Source organism: Actinia tenebrosa, unplaced genomic scaffold (genome assembly GCF_029948245.1).
Source record: "Actinia tenebrosa isolate PJP-AT-01 unplaced genomic scaffold, QUT_ActTen_1.0 PGA_scaffold0__85_contigs__length_37466705, whole genome shotgun sequence".
Taxonomy (NCBI): Eukaryota; Metazoa; Cnidaria; class Anthozoa; order Actiniaria; family Actiniidae; genus Actinia; species Actinia tenebrosa.
Genome location: NW_028292569.1, coordinates 20,980,686 through 20,998,052, shown reverse-complemented (window position 1 = coordinate 20,998,052; position 17,367 = coordinate 20,980,686). Strand labels below are relative to the sequence as shown.

The following is a 17,367-nucleotide window of genomic DNA, read 5'->3' as shown; positions in this document are numbered from 1 at the left end:
AGCTCCCACACGTTGGGTATTGCGTGCCAAGGCAAAGACAGGCACGTTAGTCAAAGATCATTAGGGTTGACTATGACCTTGATGAAGCTCTATATCTTCATCTAAACTTGGATGCATACTTCATCCCTGATGAAGTCATCCTCATAGTATTCGAGTGGTCTTTATATAAAGATCACTTGTGTCTTTATATAAAATCACTTGAATACTAATGAAGAGGACTTGATCGGGTATAAAGCTTCATGCACGTGACGTGTATGGTAGCTCCAATTGGACCATAAGCTTATGAATTATTAATGAGTGTTTTAAGCAGTTCAAAAAACTCGTAGATCGTGTTTTATCAGGTATAAAACACTCCTACTCGTTTTTTAAACACTACATAATATATATATATATATTCGCTACGCTCACTCGTGAGAGATCTTTTCAACACTCGAAGATAAAGTTCGTATCTCCGCGCGCCCATGAGTAATATCCTCTCTCTCTCTATTTTTTCAGATCAGCCAACACTACGTAGACTGGTCAAGTATCCGGCATAGCTATTACTGAACCATGAAAACAAGACGTCATCTTTGTCTAAGACGTGTGAAGTGATATTATCGTTGGTGGGGTATTCCACTGAGCTAGGTACACCGACTTGGCGAACCTAACTTCAAAGGGTTTAAAAAAACATAATAGAATATTCAACACTTTTGATGGTAATGTGTCTAAGGCAAATGTGTCTAAGGAAAAACGTTCATTAGCGTAAATATGATTTAAATCTTCATTGTATTCAGATGCACTTGACGGTATTGCATGACTCAAACTCAATCTATCTTCATCACTCGCGAACCAAATATCTAAATGACTGGAAACTTTCTCATGTCCCTAATAATATCATGCATTGATTTCTAAAACGTATTCTACAAATGTCTTGATACTATGTATAGTTCCAAGATTGGTTTTTAGATGACGTAACGTGGAAAAAATGACAATTGTTTATATACGTTATCCTGTATAAAGTTGCTCAGGAAGAAAAGAGATAATATATATTACTGTATTATACCAGGACATGTATTCAGTATCAAGTAGTGTCAGTCAGTACTTACTTTGTGCCGATACAAAAAAGCACTTATGATTACCAAGACGAGAACCAACGCTAGTAGTGCTACCAGAGCTGCAATGATGGTAGGTTGGTAACAATCATTAGAGTTCGCTGGGCCCTTTGGGTCTGAAATAAGTAAGAAAGAAAATATTGAATCTATTTAAATTCATTATATCTAAATGGGAGGGGGGGGGGGGGGGACGAGAAGGATTGTAAATAAATAGCAAGTCCACTTCACCATAGCATGTTCGGGATTGTTAGAATGTCTTGCTCAGCAAAAAAAAAAAAAAGATATGAGCCGACACATTCAGGCTATGCTGTTTAACTGACTTTTATATTTGTGTGTGCTTATCGATAACTTTTATGCGATACTATTATTCGTCTTACCCTTTGGTGTATGAATCTCCGTTTCTGTAACTAAATTAACAAAAACAAAACATAATAATTTCAGAAGTTTAGTTTAAAAACTTCAAGTAATTAATACTGTCTTATGTCCTTCAGACAACGAGTTTTCATTATTATGCATATAATGAATTGTCTGAGAATAGTGGCAAGAGAAAGTGGTTCGTACTTGTCGAAAGCACTCACAAGAGAAATGGTGCTTACTTGTTGACAGCAAGTTTTTTGGCTAATAAAGTTTTCTATGACATTACATATATAGTAGAAGTCGTGTGTCTTTTAAGAATATGTCGTTTCACAACACTTTTTTGACGTCAACAACAACATTTGTTTTTTGGCAATGGGAAATTGTACGCCGGATTCCTAACGTGCTATTGACAAGCCATGTGACTATTAAAAATGAAATGGTTAAGCTAGGGAATCTGGTAGTAACCCATGCATGACGCAAATAGGGTAAATAAATAAAATAAATAATTGATTAATGGTTAATTTAACAGTGGCATTTCAACAGATTGGCTCTACATCCAAGTAAACACTGAATCATACGACAGAGAGCCTGGCGGGCCTCGAACCAGGGTCGCATTGGTGGAAAGGGAGCGCAGCGCAATTAAATGGGAGAGGTCAGTTTTGAGGATGATAAAAAAAGCGACAAACCAGAAGAAACCATAAATAACCCAGCGCACATATGATCACCCATGACCAGATAGCAGTGAGAAGCACTTCATCCACCTAAAATTAAAATTATAGTTTATTTAATACCTTTCGTGGGCCTCTTTCTAGCAATTTCCGGAAAACGTGAATGACCAATTCTTTTAGTCGTTTCTTTAGAAGTAACATATAGACAAATATAGAATGATAAATAAAAAATTTAATGAAAAATTTTTGATGTGGATGGGTGGGTGGGGGGATGGATGGGTGGGATGGTGGGTGGGTGGATGGATGGGTGGGTGGGATGGTGGGTGGGTGGATGGATGGAGGATGGTGGGTGTGTGGATGGATGGAAAATGGAGGGTGGGTTGATGGATGGAGGAAAATATAGAAAAATATAGAATGATAAATGAAAAATAGACGCTCGATGAGCGCATGTGGCTACTGCAGAATTGCGAAACTGGGGTTTAGTTGATTTATTTTTATTGGAATGCTTTAACATACATGTTTTTACGGGTTTGCTGAGGAAGCAAGTGTAATCTATATATTTTCGTCCGCGTTGAGAGGTATACCCAGGATTTTCTCCGAGGTATGGATTTCAATTCAGCTTCATTGATCTTCTTATGTCTTCTTGCTCTTCTCGTGTTTTTCTAAGACAACGTTTTTGCAAGTAGGTATATATATTTATAGATTTCCCTCCACTTTTCTGGAACGCATGTGCGTAATGGCATACAACTAGGTACACTACTGTGGTTGTTGTTTTCATATTATGGCTCGCCCTGGCACTAGTTTCCTGTCTTTGTGTTTGGTAGTTTTAGGCCGGGCTGGGAGCTGAATGTTTTGGAGAGAGACGTCAAAAGAGCTGTTTTGAGTGTTCTCAAGTTTCGTTGAAAATGCCCAAATATTATTTTCTGTTTGTCGTGGTCGCTACATCAAATTTTTTTTTGAGCGGGCAGAGTATGGGGTAAAATACCGGTCAAAAATACGTGTAGTATACATGTATTATACAAGTATCATACATGTAATGGCGTTTGGAACGTGTACTTAAATACATGCTTTCAACTAAATGGATGGATGGATGGATGGATGGATGGATGGATTGAGGGAGGAAGGGAGGAAGGGAGGGATGGATGGACGGAAGAAGGGACGAATGGAAGGATGCACTATTTAAAAGAATGGATTAACATATTATTTAATAAATAGAAAAAAAACATTGCTTTGAAAAAACAAAAAAACAAAACACACACACATTTAAACTATAAATTAAAACAAGTGCTAAAACTCACCAATGTTTCCTGCTTTTACTGTCAATTCAACTTTGTAAGGCAAGACTCTGGTTACATCGTCACTGATGCTTGCGAGGTACACGTTTGTATCTTCGACAGTGACGTTCTTTAGGGTGAACCATGCACGACCTCTCTTGAGATCACCGTCAAATGACAGGCGTTTAATGAGATCTGGATCCAGACCTAAGTTCATGTTCACCTTGGTGCTCGTTATGTCTACATTTATGAACTGAGGATCAGCAATGTTGCCTTTATTAATGCCCCACGTTGCAGATAGAATAGCTGAATTGCTGACGGTATTCCATCTGAACTGTGCATTCTCACCTACGGAGTAGTAAAGCTCGGTAGGTCCAGTAATTTGACACAGTACTGCAAGATAATGTTAAAAGATTGAGTCTATTTGAATAGATTGAATTGTGCTTGCATAATTGTCGTTATTACGGCCTCATACTAATAATGGGCTTCTTCTAACCCGTTATTCAATTATTTTGCTCATTTGGTTACGGTGAATTAAAATAATGGTGTTAATTATCTCAGAAAAAGCGGGATCTACGGAAATGATTTTCATAGCTAAGACTCGTAAACGTTACAAAGGGAAGGATAATCGTGACTGTCACTAGCTATTTGACAGCGTGACACCAGGCTGAGGCTGTGAATAATCGGAAATACATATTATTTATTTATTGTTAAGGAAATAAGGAAGAAAGTAAAACAGATTTATAAGAGCAGATGTTGGATCAAAAAAGCTCTAACAAGTAAAGCGATTTGTTCTTATAAATTTATCGCTTTTGATACAAATATTATTGACAAATGTTTAAACCAAAGTGAAGCTGGTGTTAAATATTTGAGTCAGGTTTTTGAGTTGGATTTTTGGATCTAATGTTATATTTTTTCCGGGGATGGGGAGGGAAAGGTGGTGGGGTGAGCGTCACATTATTTCATCTAAAAATATATATCTGTAATCGTAGCAATGCTAGTAATCTAGATAAAAACCTGCGGAACCTCATGCACGCTTTCTATAAACTATTTATATAGCCAGAAATATTTAAGTGCTGTCGTTACAAAAAAATGTCAGGTTGCGCTAGAAAAACCCGTAATTTGCTATTCAAATGAAATATACTTTAATCATGTTTTGTAAACTAAGTATTATACACGACACTGACAATACGATATTGCATAAAGTTCATTCCTTCATGATTCCTTTATGTACTCCATATCGAACCTGAAGTACAAAGAAATACCACTAGATTTTATGGATCACGCTGTTAACAGAGTATCGTGTTACAGCAGATTGCTGTTTAAAAGCGGTGTTTGGCACAAGTAAAAAGACTATAAGATAGATATATAGTAGAGCATAAGAGAGAGAAAGAGAGAGGCTATCTCCTACTTTGGTACCGTAAAGAGAGGGGGTGGGGGAGCTTTGCTATGTCCTGGTAAAGGGCACGATTTAAGCGCGTATTTGTGTTCGCATACATTGGCTCAGTGTTGCCAGCTGGAGCTTTCGGGAACCCTGGGAGCTTTCCTGGTCTGGTATCATAAACATGCACGAAGAACAGATATAACAAAAAGCCGTCCTTGATAACGGCAACCAAACATACAGGAAATTATTTTTACGTCAGTGGGAACGTAGCCTGCGTCACATCCGGAATTTTCTTCGTAAATACGTATTTACGTATTTACGAAGAAAATTCCGGATGTGACGCAGGCTAGTGGGAACGTGAATGGCTGTGTTTTCCGGTTACATTTAGACAAAAGAGACGAATATGAAGATTTACACATATCTTACGCGCTACTATACATTTATTCATACATATATATTTATCTTATAGTTCAGTCTACAGTCTGCTGTCTGGTTTTTACTTGCTTCGGAATTCGAATTTAAGTCGGAATTAGAGCCGGAATTAAGCGTTTTCATTTGTGTAAGCATAAGCTAAAAAAACGGAAATCTTTAACTGATTTTCGATTCCGATTCCAACGCGCTTCTGACTCCGATACCGATTCCGTCGCTAGCTAGTGAATCGAAAATCAACCCTTACGAGAATAGGCCACATTTTTGATCGCTTGTCTAGACGAATTGGTAGAAAGCTAGCCATGACAAAAGAACGTGGTTAAGCGTAAGTCGCATGTGTTTTAAGGTATTAGGATACGAAAAAATGACTATTTGCTCGCAATTATTTTTAATTTTTATTTCGTAACTTTAAGCTTTTGTCTTTCATATGTTTGTGAAACATGTTCGTGCAATTTTTGATTGGAAAAGCCAAAATTTTGAGAAAAATCGAAATCGTGACTTTATCAAGACCGGAAATGTCCCGTCGCTTGCAATAACGTGGAGTCCAAATGCTCCTTTTTCGAGATAAACTAACCCCAGAGTTAGGATTCGAGTTAGGATTCGAGTTAGGATTCGAGTTAGGATTCGAGTTAGGATTCGAGTTAGGATTCGAGTTAGGATTCGAGTTAGGATTCGAGTTAGGATTCGAGTTAGGATTCGAGTTAGGATTCGAGTTGGGATTCGAGTTAGGATTCGAGTTAGGATTCGAGTTAGGATTCGAGTTAGGATTCGAGTTAGGATTCGAGTTAGGATTCGAGTTAGGATCGATTCGAGTTAGGATTCGAGTTAGGATTCGAGTTAGGATTCGAGTTAGGATTCGAGTTAGGATTCGAGTTAGGATTCGAGTTAGGATTCGAGTTAGGATTCGAGTTGGGATTCGAGTTGGGATTCGAGTTAGGATTCGAGTTGGGATTCAAGTTAGGATTCGAGTTAGGATTCGAGTTAGGATTCGAATATTGGAACAAATATCATTGGATAAATTCTTGGTTATTGCCAATAATTTGTTTAGAATCACCATGCAGTTCTTTTGACTAAAACATTCACAGCATACAGCAGTTTGTTGTATACGTAATACATATCGAAATCATTCCATGCACTTGTGGGCTACTCGAATTATACAAACCCCAACAAATTATAATTTTAGGTCAAATTCCTATTATATCATCCATCTTAGATTTACTTGTACGTAGTAATGCTGTGAATTATTTACTTCAATTTGTTTTTAAACAAAGCTGAAAAAATATTTTCCCCAGCTTTAAAGGGTCAATAATTTATGTTAGATTCCAAAACGCGAAACATTTACTATTGTAGTCAGATATCGATGACGGTAGTCATTGCAACAGTGATATTTTAACATGTGACGGATATGATATCTTCACTGTGCAGAATGTCACAAGCTGGAATGATTTACCACATAATATAAAAACCAGTTCAACACATAAAGTCTTTAAAAATAAGCTTAAAAAACATCTGTTGCTTCAGAATTTGATTCTATTTAGGTTTTGCTTCAATGTAACTTTATTTCCTACTTTAATTTAGTTCAAACTTCACTTTTTTTATATATAACTTTTTGTGTGTATTGAATCTATTTTAGTTTGCTACTTTCCCCCTTGTAAGTTCTTATTTGAAAGTATGATATAGTTTCAAGGTGCAGAAATATTCTCTTAACCCTTTTGGGTTATTTTCTTCTGCTCCTCCCAGTTAATTTTTTAAATAGTGATGTAAAGTATAAAATTCTCATTCTGGGAAATAAAAAAACCTTGAAACCTTGAAACCTTGAGTCTGTGACGCCATACACTCAACACTAAACATTGCTCCATGCATTTCTTTGTATTTTGTAATCAAAATTTCCGCTAGGTTTACACTCAGCCTAACCACAAGTTCGAAAGTTAAGTTTTCAGCGGACCTTTGTGTTCAATATAAAAAGAGTAAAACATGAAATTATTTACAAAGAAATGTATGGAGCGATGTTTGGTGTTGAGTGTATGACGTCACAGACACCTATGAAAATTCATAAAAATATAATACTTCCCATTGGAATATAAAAAAATAATTTAATCATTGATTATTAAACCCTTAAAGATTATTCGATTGAAGTTTTAGTCAAATTAAATTTCGGAGGATTTTCATGTTAGTCCCCCTTTAAAGTTAATAATTTAGTTTCGAATTTCTATTTTGACAAGTTTATGTGAAAATAGTTGTAGGAACGGAGTTTTTAGTAGCGGAAGAGAGGGTATATCTTGTGATAAAGTATTTAAAGAAAACACAAGTTATTCGAAGCATGCATGCCGACTACCTTGACGATCTTTCACTTCTGTTTTCACTGCGCTCTTGTCAAGAAATTATTCTTCGCATGCTGGTATATAATTGCTGTGCAAGTCAGGGGGGGATCCAGGATTTTTTCTATTGGGGGAGACACCATCCAGGATTTTCGTTTTAGGAGGGGGTGCACCCTTTGCTTACAAACTCAAACCCCAATAATGCAGTAGATAACAGCTCATCTAGGGATCTAGGGGGAAGGGAAACAAAATCCCCATGCACCCCTCCCCTAGAGAAGTTTACCCCGCAACAGGATTTTTTGACATATCACAGGAAGATTCCAATAAATTTGTATATGCAACCACCATCATGATAAGCTTGGCATTTACTGGAGAGGATGTCTCTCGAATTGTCAGGTCCAATCAGAGAAAATCATCAGTTTCCAAACTTCCGGTCAGCGAATTGTACACATATAAGATTGAATGTTGTAATATGTGAGTTAAAATGGGCCATATTTGGCTGAACATGAAATACCTGTAATTATACTTACCTGCGCGGCAGAGTAATAAATTGGATTCATTGACTAAGTGAGTACATTTGCTAAGGCCGAATGTTTGAAGATGTCTGGTCACCACAAAATCTGTCTCATTCATTTTTCCATACTTCCGGTCAGCGGTTGAAAATGAGAACAACAACTTTAGATCAAGAATTCTTTCTTTCAAATATTCTCAAAATAAGCATATTTTTTTTAATTTGTAGCCTTCAAAAGTTCAGCATTCATGTTAAATAACAGCTTACAGGTAATTGCAGACTAGAACTTTTTTTTTTTTTGCTAGAATTTTGTTATTTAGGTATTACCCTTCAACCTCTCATGCTTGTTTAGCTTATTGGCATCTTTTTGGTGCTAATTTTCGAAGCTTTGATACGGTTGAATTTAGGACATTTTGAATTTTAGGCCTTATAATTTGACTATCCAAGGACTAAAGATGATTGTACCCGCAGAGATTTTGCACGACTTGGTAACTTCAATGTTTCAGAAAACTTCCCACCAAGCCTCTATATTAGAAATGCAATACTTTTGGAGAACGACCAAAAAAACATTTTGACCATTTTATCTTGTTGCTAAAACAGTTGATACATCGGTTACTTGAAGGCACGAATATTTCATGTACAAAATAACAAACTAACAATAGTTGGTATTTTTCTAAACTACTTTAAGGAAATTAAGTTTAACATGTATGAGAAACACAGCATTGAATTTTACCTTCGAGTGGGTTTAATTTATTCCAAAAATTGGAAATTAAGGTCTCATAAAACACTTGCCGTTTCCATGGCAACAATACATTTGGTGACCAAATTGTTGTTGTTTTTGTGAATCCGATATAAGGGCCTACTCACACACCAAATTTCAAGGGTGGTCAATAAATTTCATTTCCCACTTTGCTTGAGTCTTACAGAGACCTACTCTTAAAGCTTATGCTATTTTCAGGATCGACTTACGATTGTCTTTAATCATTAAAAAAATAAAGATTTAATCTAAAATTAAATCTTTAATCATGACTTCAATAAGTGATTTTAAAACAGCTGTAAGTAATCATATATCTGCTTAAAGTTCTAGTTTTATTAACTAGTATGGGTAATGGAGCTCCATGCTGCCCGGTTGGGGAATAGTTGGATGGGAGACTCCAGTGGCTGTTAAATTGGACGAGGCAGTAGACCCAGTCCGGTTTGGTAGTCATGGGGTTTTTTTCGGGTCGGATTGTTCCATGACTGGGGGGGCGTGGTGTTCCATTGCCTATAAATTGTATAGCTGCCTGGTTGGCCCCATGTCGGGGCCTGTCCGGTTAAGGTATAACTGGAAGGTTGCCGATATGGGGTTGACTGGGGGCTGTATGATTGGTAAAACCACATATTAAGTGATTATTAATTATTTAATCATTATAAGCACAATTATTATTACCATATTTGGGCATATTTATTTATTTAATTTATCTTGCACTTGCACTGAAATTTGCTAGATGTCCTTTTTGATTTTGCAAATAAATTATGTGGATGTAGATGTAAAGATTTGCGAGATCAGCGTGTTTTGTATGAATTAATTACTTAATAATCAAGCATTAATAAGGTTTGTGGACAATTTGGAATGAGAAATGACATGTACGATTATATGGTTTGATGCTAGAACTAGCTGAAAGAACTCCGGGATAGCCTGGAATATAAATATCTGTAGGATAATAAACTATCTATCATTTATTTTTTAAGAACAAAGTTATGAATAAGTCGACTAACAATATAACCAACATATCGTATTGTCGTCGGAATACTACAAATACTACATTTTGCTTCATAACATTGAACCCAGGCGTTGATGCTTGTTGTGAAGTCAGTGATCATCCAGGTGAGTGTACTCTTAAGGAAGACTTGAACTAGAGAAAATCTTTGAAAATGACTAAGTCCAGCTCAGGTTGTCCAAACTGTCAGTCGCCACCAACAACAGTCTTTCTCAACACAACACTCACCCTGACGATAACACTTCACAACAAATGTGCATAAATATGTATATCGTATGATTTTCCTAAAGGAAAATACGGTCTATGTGGATTAGGGAATTAGAAGTTAGGAATCATAAGTTTATATGAAATAAATAAGTTATGTTACTCCCAAAAAAGTGGATGGCTTACCTTTGTCCTTCTCTGCAACCATTAGGCTCACATGATATGATAGAACTCTTGATACATCGTCACTGATGCTTGCAATGTATTCATTAGTGTCATTGACCGTAAGGTTCTTCAACACGAACCAAGCACGACCTATTGTCAAGTTTCCAAGAAATTCTACTCTTCTTTTCAACGTGTCGCCAATATCTTCATTTATGTTCACCCTTCGATTTCCATGAAGTGAATAAACACTGATAAACTGAGGATCAGGGAGGTTGCCCTTTCTTATTCCCCAGCTGACAGCAAGGATTTCTTTTTGATCCGTCGTATTCCACATAAACAAGGCATCTTCTCCAATAGAACCGTTGATATGTTTTGGACCCTTGATTGAGTATACTTTGTCTAAAAAGAAGAAAATTATAAGGTATTGATATATGTTTGCTATTATATGGTGCTGCTGTCTGCGATGATGACTGTATTGCATGAAGCATATCCGTAGATTCATAAAACATAAGGAAGGTAGCAAATTCATTAACTTAGTATAAAGCTTATAATGCAGTCACAAAACTAACATGTTTGTATTCAAAGCACCGCTACTAGCTAGTTGCCGAACTAATATTTAACACTTTTCATTTTTAGAACTCTGATCTAAGCACTTCCAAGAATGTTTAATTTTAAAAAGGAAACGACAAACTAGAACCAGGGAAACCAATAAATATATTCTAGCATAAATTCAGCATCCTGAACAAAGATATTTTCTGAAAAGGGAAAGGAACTCAAAAGGGGGAAAAATAAAAGCTAGGAGTGCCGTGAAAAACGAGAGACCGAGAACGAAAGTCAGATATTGTAAAAATAACTGCATTTTCTTTTTCAAATTTGAAAGCAAACATTTTCTGTTTCTCATATCAATTTGATTACAAAGCGTAAATATGAAAACCACCTGAGAAGATGCATACATATGCTGAAAACGACATCTTAGACCCTTTCTTATGATTAAATAGAACACACCCATTTCATAAACTACAATTTGTTTCTAAATCCAAAATGGCCGACATTATATACACCTACTGCTTATTCGACTGACTCTGTGTAGATTATGTTCGTATTGCAATTTATATGTTCAGTCTATCGATATACAAGGACACGTAAGCCCGTCTTATTAAACGACATCGACTGATTTTGATATAATTTTATATACGAATGCCTCAAAGGGTAGGCAAACGAAGATTTGAAGAAAGCCACTAGTAAGAAGGCTCTTTATGTTTCCTCGAAGCATTTTATGTGTTGTGTACTACGGCATTAACAATTACGGGCAATTTTCTTGCCATGATGTCTAGTTACTGATTAAATGGTTTCATACAAGAAATTAAAGAGGACTGAATTTGCTTTTTGGGAAAAACTGAAGTTTCCTAGCACTTGATCGTTTATAACGTATCAGTCAATCAACTAAAACTATTCGTTTTGCAGATCATTTGGACAAAAAAATATTGAAAATTAAAGACATTCTTTACCTTGCTGAACGATTTCGAATAAGGTTAAAAGCAAGAAGATGAAAAGGTACTGAAGTCTCAACGCCATCGCCGTCGCCATCGTGTATCGTCGTACCACGCGGTCAAACGCAATGCGCATGCTCACAGTCTATGTTGTCGTTTCCAGGAATACACGGCTTTTACTATATGTTTACTAGTGGAGAAAAAGAAAAGAAAAATTAAGAAAAATACTTAAAAGATAAGCTTTAAAATCTTACAATTTGCAGTCCTATTCGAGATAAATACATTCTGAGTTTCACACTTAAAGTTAAGCTTTCTCAAGTAAGTTTTTACAGTTTTTCTCGACGTATATTTACAAACGCCGGCTTTACGCTCGATAGTACTACGATACGTTTTCTACGCTGTCATGATCTTTCGTCCTCAATTATTTATTCTTTTATTGCTTGTGATAAGTGGGTTTCTTTGTGAAAAAAGGAAGAACAAGGACAGAACGCATGAAACAGCCTAAATGTTCGGATGAAAAACAGAATCTTCGAAGAGTTGACAGGTTCGTAGCTCGTGCTGGTGGAGTTGCATTTAACTCTTGGATTTGCTTGTACCACCTCTACGAAATCCAAAAAGCTGACAGAGTATGTTCTTGCCCTTCGTCCTGGGGTCATAGTCCAAAGCTCTCTCCTCAGAGAATTCCAGAGCGTCTTCATACACTTTTCGATGAAATTGGGGAAAATATTGAAGCTTACAAGCCAGGAACAAGATGGCGTAACTTGTGCAAAATGAAAGCAGATTCTGTGTTTCAAGGACATAGTGCATTCCAATCCTCCAAGAGAAGGAAGGTACATTTATAGTCCGGAAAAAAACTAATTAATATATGAACTAATTTACCGGTATGCATATAATTATTAGCAAGCCTTCAATGCACAGGGACATTTGGGGAATAAAATAAATATACACACCGGAATGGCTAACAAGACTGGTGGCAAGTTATAGGATGAGTAAGAAGGACTGAGTAATGGGATGAAATGTAGATGAACAAATTAATGCATAAGTGCTTTGAAATTAAATGCTATTCATAATACATTTTTCATTAGACAAGCACTAGCCAGGAAATGACAGAGAGTCAGGGAACACCAACAAGGACACTCACAAGAGTAAGTCATTCTGATATCTTCAATTCAGTATTGTCCTTCTATGACCCATTTCAAAAGCACTTAATAATAGTTAATTTTTTCTATTCTTTTCTTTACATTTTTTTCTTTCTTACTTTTTGTTTTGTTTCAGATTATGCAGTTATCTAATTCTCCAGTAGAAATGCTATGCCAGTCAATGGAAAAAGCCAATGAAATTCTAACAAATGATGGTGGGAGCTTTGATGAAATTGCATTGTGTAAAAGAGCACTCTCGTCAATTAAAAGTCACTTCCAGAACCTTTTCACTCGTCTGAAACTACTCTGTGAACAACATGGGATTATCATTGTCCAAGGAATGTCAAATTGGAATGTAATAGACACTTGCTTTGGAACAATACAGATAAACACTCAAGGGGATGTTTTAATAGATAGTTGTGTTTGGGAAAAAATGTCTACAAAGATGGCAAGCACTGGCTCTATTGAAGGTATATATTCAATTTTGTAAAGCAATAAACTTGTGCTCGTATTAGAGTGCTCACACTAAATCCGTGAAACAAATACTAATTTTTAGCACTAAATAGTGATAATTAAACAATAGAAAACAAAGGATTCTGTATGAAATAGTACTAATTAGTACTATTTAATGTTCACGGTTTTAGTGCGTGCACTCTATCTTGTCTTATTTGCTAAAGCAATATATCATTATAATATGTAAAAGTTTTAGTGGATTTTGGTCTGGGGTCACTTCCATATAACTTCTACAGTACCCTTTGATGATACAAGATTATTAATTGGTTTAGCTTGCCAGAAACTACAGCCATTGTTGTAGACATATTACCCTAAACAAAGGCTGGGCTGTATTGTGAAAAAGTGTGCACATTGTCCACTTTGAATATATTAAAATATGAAACTTTGGAAATTGCACAAATGATAATTCATAATAACTTGAATTGGTTGTCACTGGCTTGATATTGCATACACTGATGAAGGTCATATTTTGGGCTGAAAGGTCTGTAAGTTTCAACAATAAAATATCAATCCAGTGACAACCAAATTAAGTTATTATAAAGCATGGCAATCGCCATGAATATGCATAACTCTATTAACATAATTATGATGTTCCACAGATAACTCATTTGACAATCTGGTAGCACAGTTTCAGCTTAGCCTATATCACCACTACACCTTAGAAGAAGGACTACCATTATATAATCCAGTGCTGATGAGAGATTTTGCAGAAGAAAATGCACCTGGACTATACGACATGATCTTCAAAGCTATTTCTAGGTCTGACAGTAGGCAGACTAAAGAGCATGACGAGTTACAACACCAACGTACTGTGGTTATTCTTCATACTCTTGCATATTTCAGGTACAGTATGTGTTGACTATTAAGGATTGTACAGTGATTTCAAACGTTGTCATCTGTAGCCATTCATCATCATTTCTTGGTAGATCTCAAAAGACATCCCAATTCCAAAAAGACTCTGGACTGTATCTACATCATCAAGGTGCCTCCAGATCTGCAATGAACAGTGGTCCTGTACTAGGGTATAGCATTGCTCCTAGGACACATGATAGGCATTCTTCACAAATAAGAGCAAAACATCCAGAAGATTTGGCAACAAGATTACAGACAGCATTAACTGTATGTCCAAAACACTTTTCAATCATTTGTTCCTTTTGATAGTTGGTGATTACATTTTCTATTTACTCATGTAGGATAGCCAACTTGTGATCAACCTTTTAGATGACTTCCACAACATTTACACCATCCAGCTTCCAACAAGTGTTAAACTGTCATCTGCAGTCCACATGGCATCAAGCTTGGTGGATATCCACAAATCTGTAAATGCCATTCCATTCACGAGTACCACAAACAGGCACAGTCTCATTGAGGTGAAGTTAAATGGAAGTTCTCATTTCTGCAGAGGTGGAATTGTACTACGATATGTCATTGATCCATTAAAAGATTGCATTTCTTCCATGAAAAACACATATTTGGAAACCTTGCCACAAGATTTGAAATTGATATCTCCAAACAACCTGAGAAAACAAATCAAAGAATTCAGGTAAGTTATTTAGTGTTTATATATATATACACTGTATATATATCATATATATATATATGTATTCTGATTATTTAATGATTCTATGCAATTATTACATTATTGTAGATGCAAGATTTGTGCCAAATGTTTTAAGAATGTTCTGTAAATTTTCCTCTATTCTACAATCTCCCTTCTCTGGTCAAACATTGAGAAAGAAAGAGATTAGAAATTAATTATTTATTTGTTCTAGGGTTTACTCTGAAACATCTCATGATGATCTACAAACAATAGATTCATGTTTATTGATTGACGAGTTTGAGCATCAATTGAAGAGCATGGAAAATTATAAGGAAGCCATTGAACACTGCCTTTCTTTGTGTCCTCAATTAGTTCAATATCTCCATTCCTTTGTTGTTCCAATGCCTGGTGACTGGCCTACATGGTACTTCACCAAGAAAATAATATCACAAGAAGAAAATGAATCTTCTCCAGTACTGTCATTCATTCCTGAGCAAGGGCCTTTTCATGTCTCACTGAATATGAATGAAGATGTGATCAAAGAATACCACTTTTTCTTTTCTGATATCTATGAAAAAGTGTTTGAAACACAGATGCCAAGGAAAATGAAACCTTTAAGAGCTTATGTCCTCCTAGTGGCTGTTTACTTTGGTTGGCTTCATATCCGCCAGAAGGTGATGTCAAAATTTAAAATTTGCAAAGACTTGGAATATGTCTGCATACTGCACATTCTTGAAGAAGTTGTACCCATTGCACTTTTCCACTATCCTGTTTTATTTAGATCATGAAACCTTTACAATTACATTCCTTTGATGGCACGCATAACTATTCTGTTTATTATATGGGAACGTCACCATTATGACAGGGCCACGTTGTCAATGTTAAGTGACCTATACCATCAGAAACTTAATTTTCCAGAATACTACAGGCTAAAGCAAAATTTTCTCTCTGTGATAACTGAGAAAAAGGTTGAAATATGTATGTATCAAACAGTCCTGCACAAATAGCAGAACACGTTTTTCACTTCAAACATTTTTTAAATTTTCTTAACAGGTTACTTGAGCTTGGCCTATAAGGGTGTGTGGATAGGTATGCGTTTTATTCAAATCCACCTAAAATGGATCCTGTATAAACGCTGCGCGTTTGCCTTTCAGCCGTACGCTCAGAAAAAATGTAGAGAAACATAGCGAGAAATAGAATGCAAAGTTTAAAAATTTTGTAAACATTTACCTGCTCTATTTAGAATCAGTTGAGACTCTGTTTCCAAGGATCTGTCTCGCACATTCAGTGCTCTTAAGTGGGCGTGTATGGCTTTCTCACATTTTCGAAGCGAAACACATTCTACATTAGCGGGGTTATCTAGAGGTCCACCGCATACTCCACCAACATGAGCAAATAAACCACACGAAGCCATCCGACTGTTCTTGATAATATCTAGAGAAGTACACCAATATATTTCTCAGTTCAGAAAGAGTTTTTGGCCTGTATATTTTAGTGGCCCTCCCTTTCCTTATATATAAAACAATTTGGCCCTCCCTTAAATACTTGCACAATTCTTTCTGCAGGCCCTCCCTTTTAGCCTGCATGAAAAATAAGACAGACAGACAGACAGACTTTTTTATTCGGTATCGAGTATTAGAAAATGCATGGACATCTTACCCGAATAAGCATTAACGTATGAAGGCTATAATTGTTGATTTATAGTAGTTTTTCTCATGTCATAATAGATTCACCTATTTAACCTATTTAGTACAATTACTATTTATTGTCTAGTCTGGGTAAGAAGACCACATACTATATTAATTCTGTATTGTATGTGATCTTTTTATAAAGCAGTTGTGGACATATTTAGCTACTGCAACTGCTAACATTTTGGGCGGACTTATAAATAACAGAAACAACTCGTTCTTATTTAACAAAAGAGAATCATTGTTTATGTTATTTATGTTCTTGAAGAGTTCTTCCCTTAGATTTGAATATAATGTACAGTGAAGAAGGAAGTGCCTCTCATCTTCTACACTATCTGGGCAATTGAAGCATCTCCTTTCTTCTGTTTTTTTAAGTATTCCCTTGAATGCCTTCAATTTTCGATTTCAAGGTCGTGATTACTAATTCTCAAGTTGGTTAATGATTTTCTGTGTTCAAAATTCTTAACTTTGATTAAATAATTTTCAAACGAGTAATCTGTTTTTACCAGACTATATGTCCTTAATTAATTTTTTTGGCCTGGTGGGCCTCTTCTAGTTTTTTCATCGTTAAAGAGTTCCCCTCGCCAGACTTGAATTTCTATATCCGTTAATCTAGTTTTAATTATTTTGAATGGGTTCTGACTTGAATAATGACCCTGCCCCCCTTTGCACCAGCCCTCCCCCTCCCCCCCCCCCCCCCCCCCCCCCCCCCCCCCCTCTAATTTTTGACCTGTCCCTTACATGTCGTAACAACCGTAGCAAGACTTTACAGCTTACCTTACATGTTGGAAATCTTTGAGTTCAGGAAAGAAAGAGAGACAAATGTGTTGTCGGGA

At 36.1% G+C, this 17,367-nt stretch overlaps 2 protein-coding genes across 2 annotated transcripts in view; one reads left to right on the top strand and one right to left on the bottom strand.

Moving 5' to 3' along the window:
• LOC148913749 (uncharacterized) overlaps positions 1–11,865 on the bottom strand; it is a 15,243-nt gene extending 3,378 nt beyond the window's left edge. Inside the window, exons 1-6 of the mRNA XM_089035848.1 lie at positions 11,670–11,865; positions 10,183–10,560; positions 3,415–3,783; positions 2,240–2,302; positions 1,469–1,498; positions 1,086–1,207 (exon numbers count right to left, since the gene is read on the bottom strand). Of these exons, the coding sequence (XP_088891974.1) occupies positions 1,086–1,207; positions 1,469–1,498; positions 2,240–2,302; positions 3,415–3,783; positions 10,183–10,560; positions 11,670–11,787 (1,080 nt within the window). The 5' untranslated portion in view covers positions 11,788–11,865. The remainder of the gene's footprint in view (positions 1–1,085; positions 1,208–1,468; positions 1,499–2,239; positions 2,303–3,414; positions 3,784–10,182; positions 10,561–11,669) is intronic.
• A 1,170-nt stretch (positions 11,866–13,035) lies between these two features.
• Positions 13,036–16,906, top strand: LOC148913748 (uncharacterized). Its single transcript, XM_089035758.1, has 5 exons — positions 13,036–13,260; positions 13,903–14,146; positions 14,230–14,422; positions 14,497–14,846; positions 15,076–16,906. The coding sequence occupies exons 1-5, from the start codon at positions 13,131–13,133 to the stop codon at positions 15,629–15,631; spliced, it is 1,473 nt and encodes a 490-aa protein (XP_088891884.1). The 5' UTR covers positions 13,036–13,130; the 3' UTR covers positions 15,632–16,906.
• The last annotated feature ends 461 nt before the right edge of the window (positions 16,907–17,367 follow it).

Excerpts from the sequence above, each read along its gene's own strand:
- LOC148913748 (XM_089035758.1), top strand. The coding sequence starts at position 13,131 with ATGTCAAATTGGAATGTAATAGACACTTGCTTTGGAACAATACAGATA. Across the intron at positions 13,261-13,902 it reads AAGCACTGGCTCTATTGAAG|ATAACTCATTTGACAATCTG; the intron begins GTATATATTCAA and ends GATGTTCCACAG. Across the intron at positions 14,423-14,496 it reads GATTACAGACAGCATTAACT|GATAGCCAACTTGTGATCAA; the intron begins GTATGTCCAAAA and ends TTACTCATGTAG.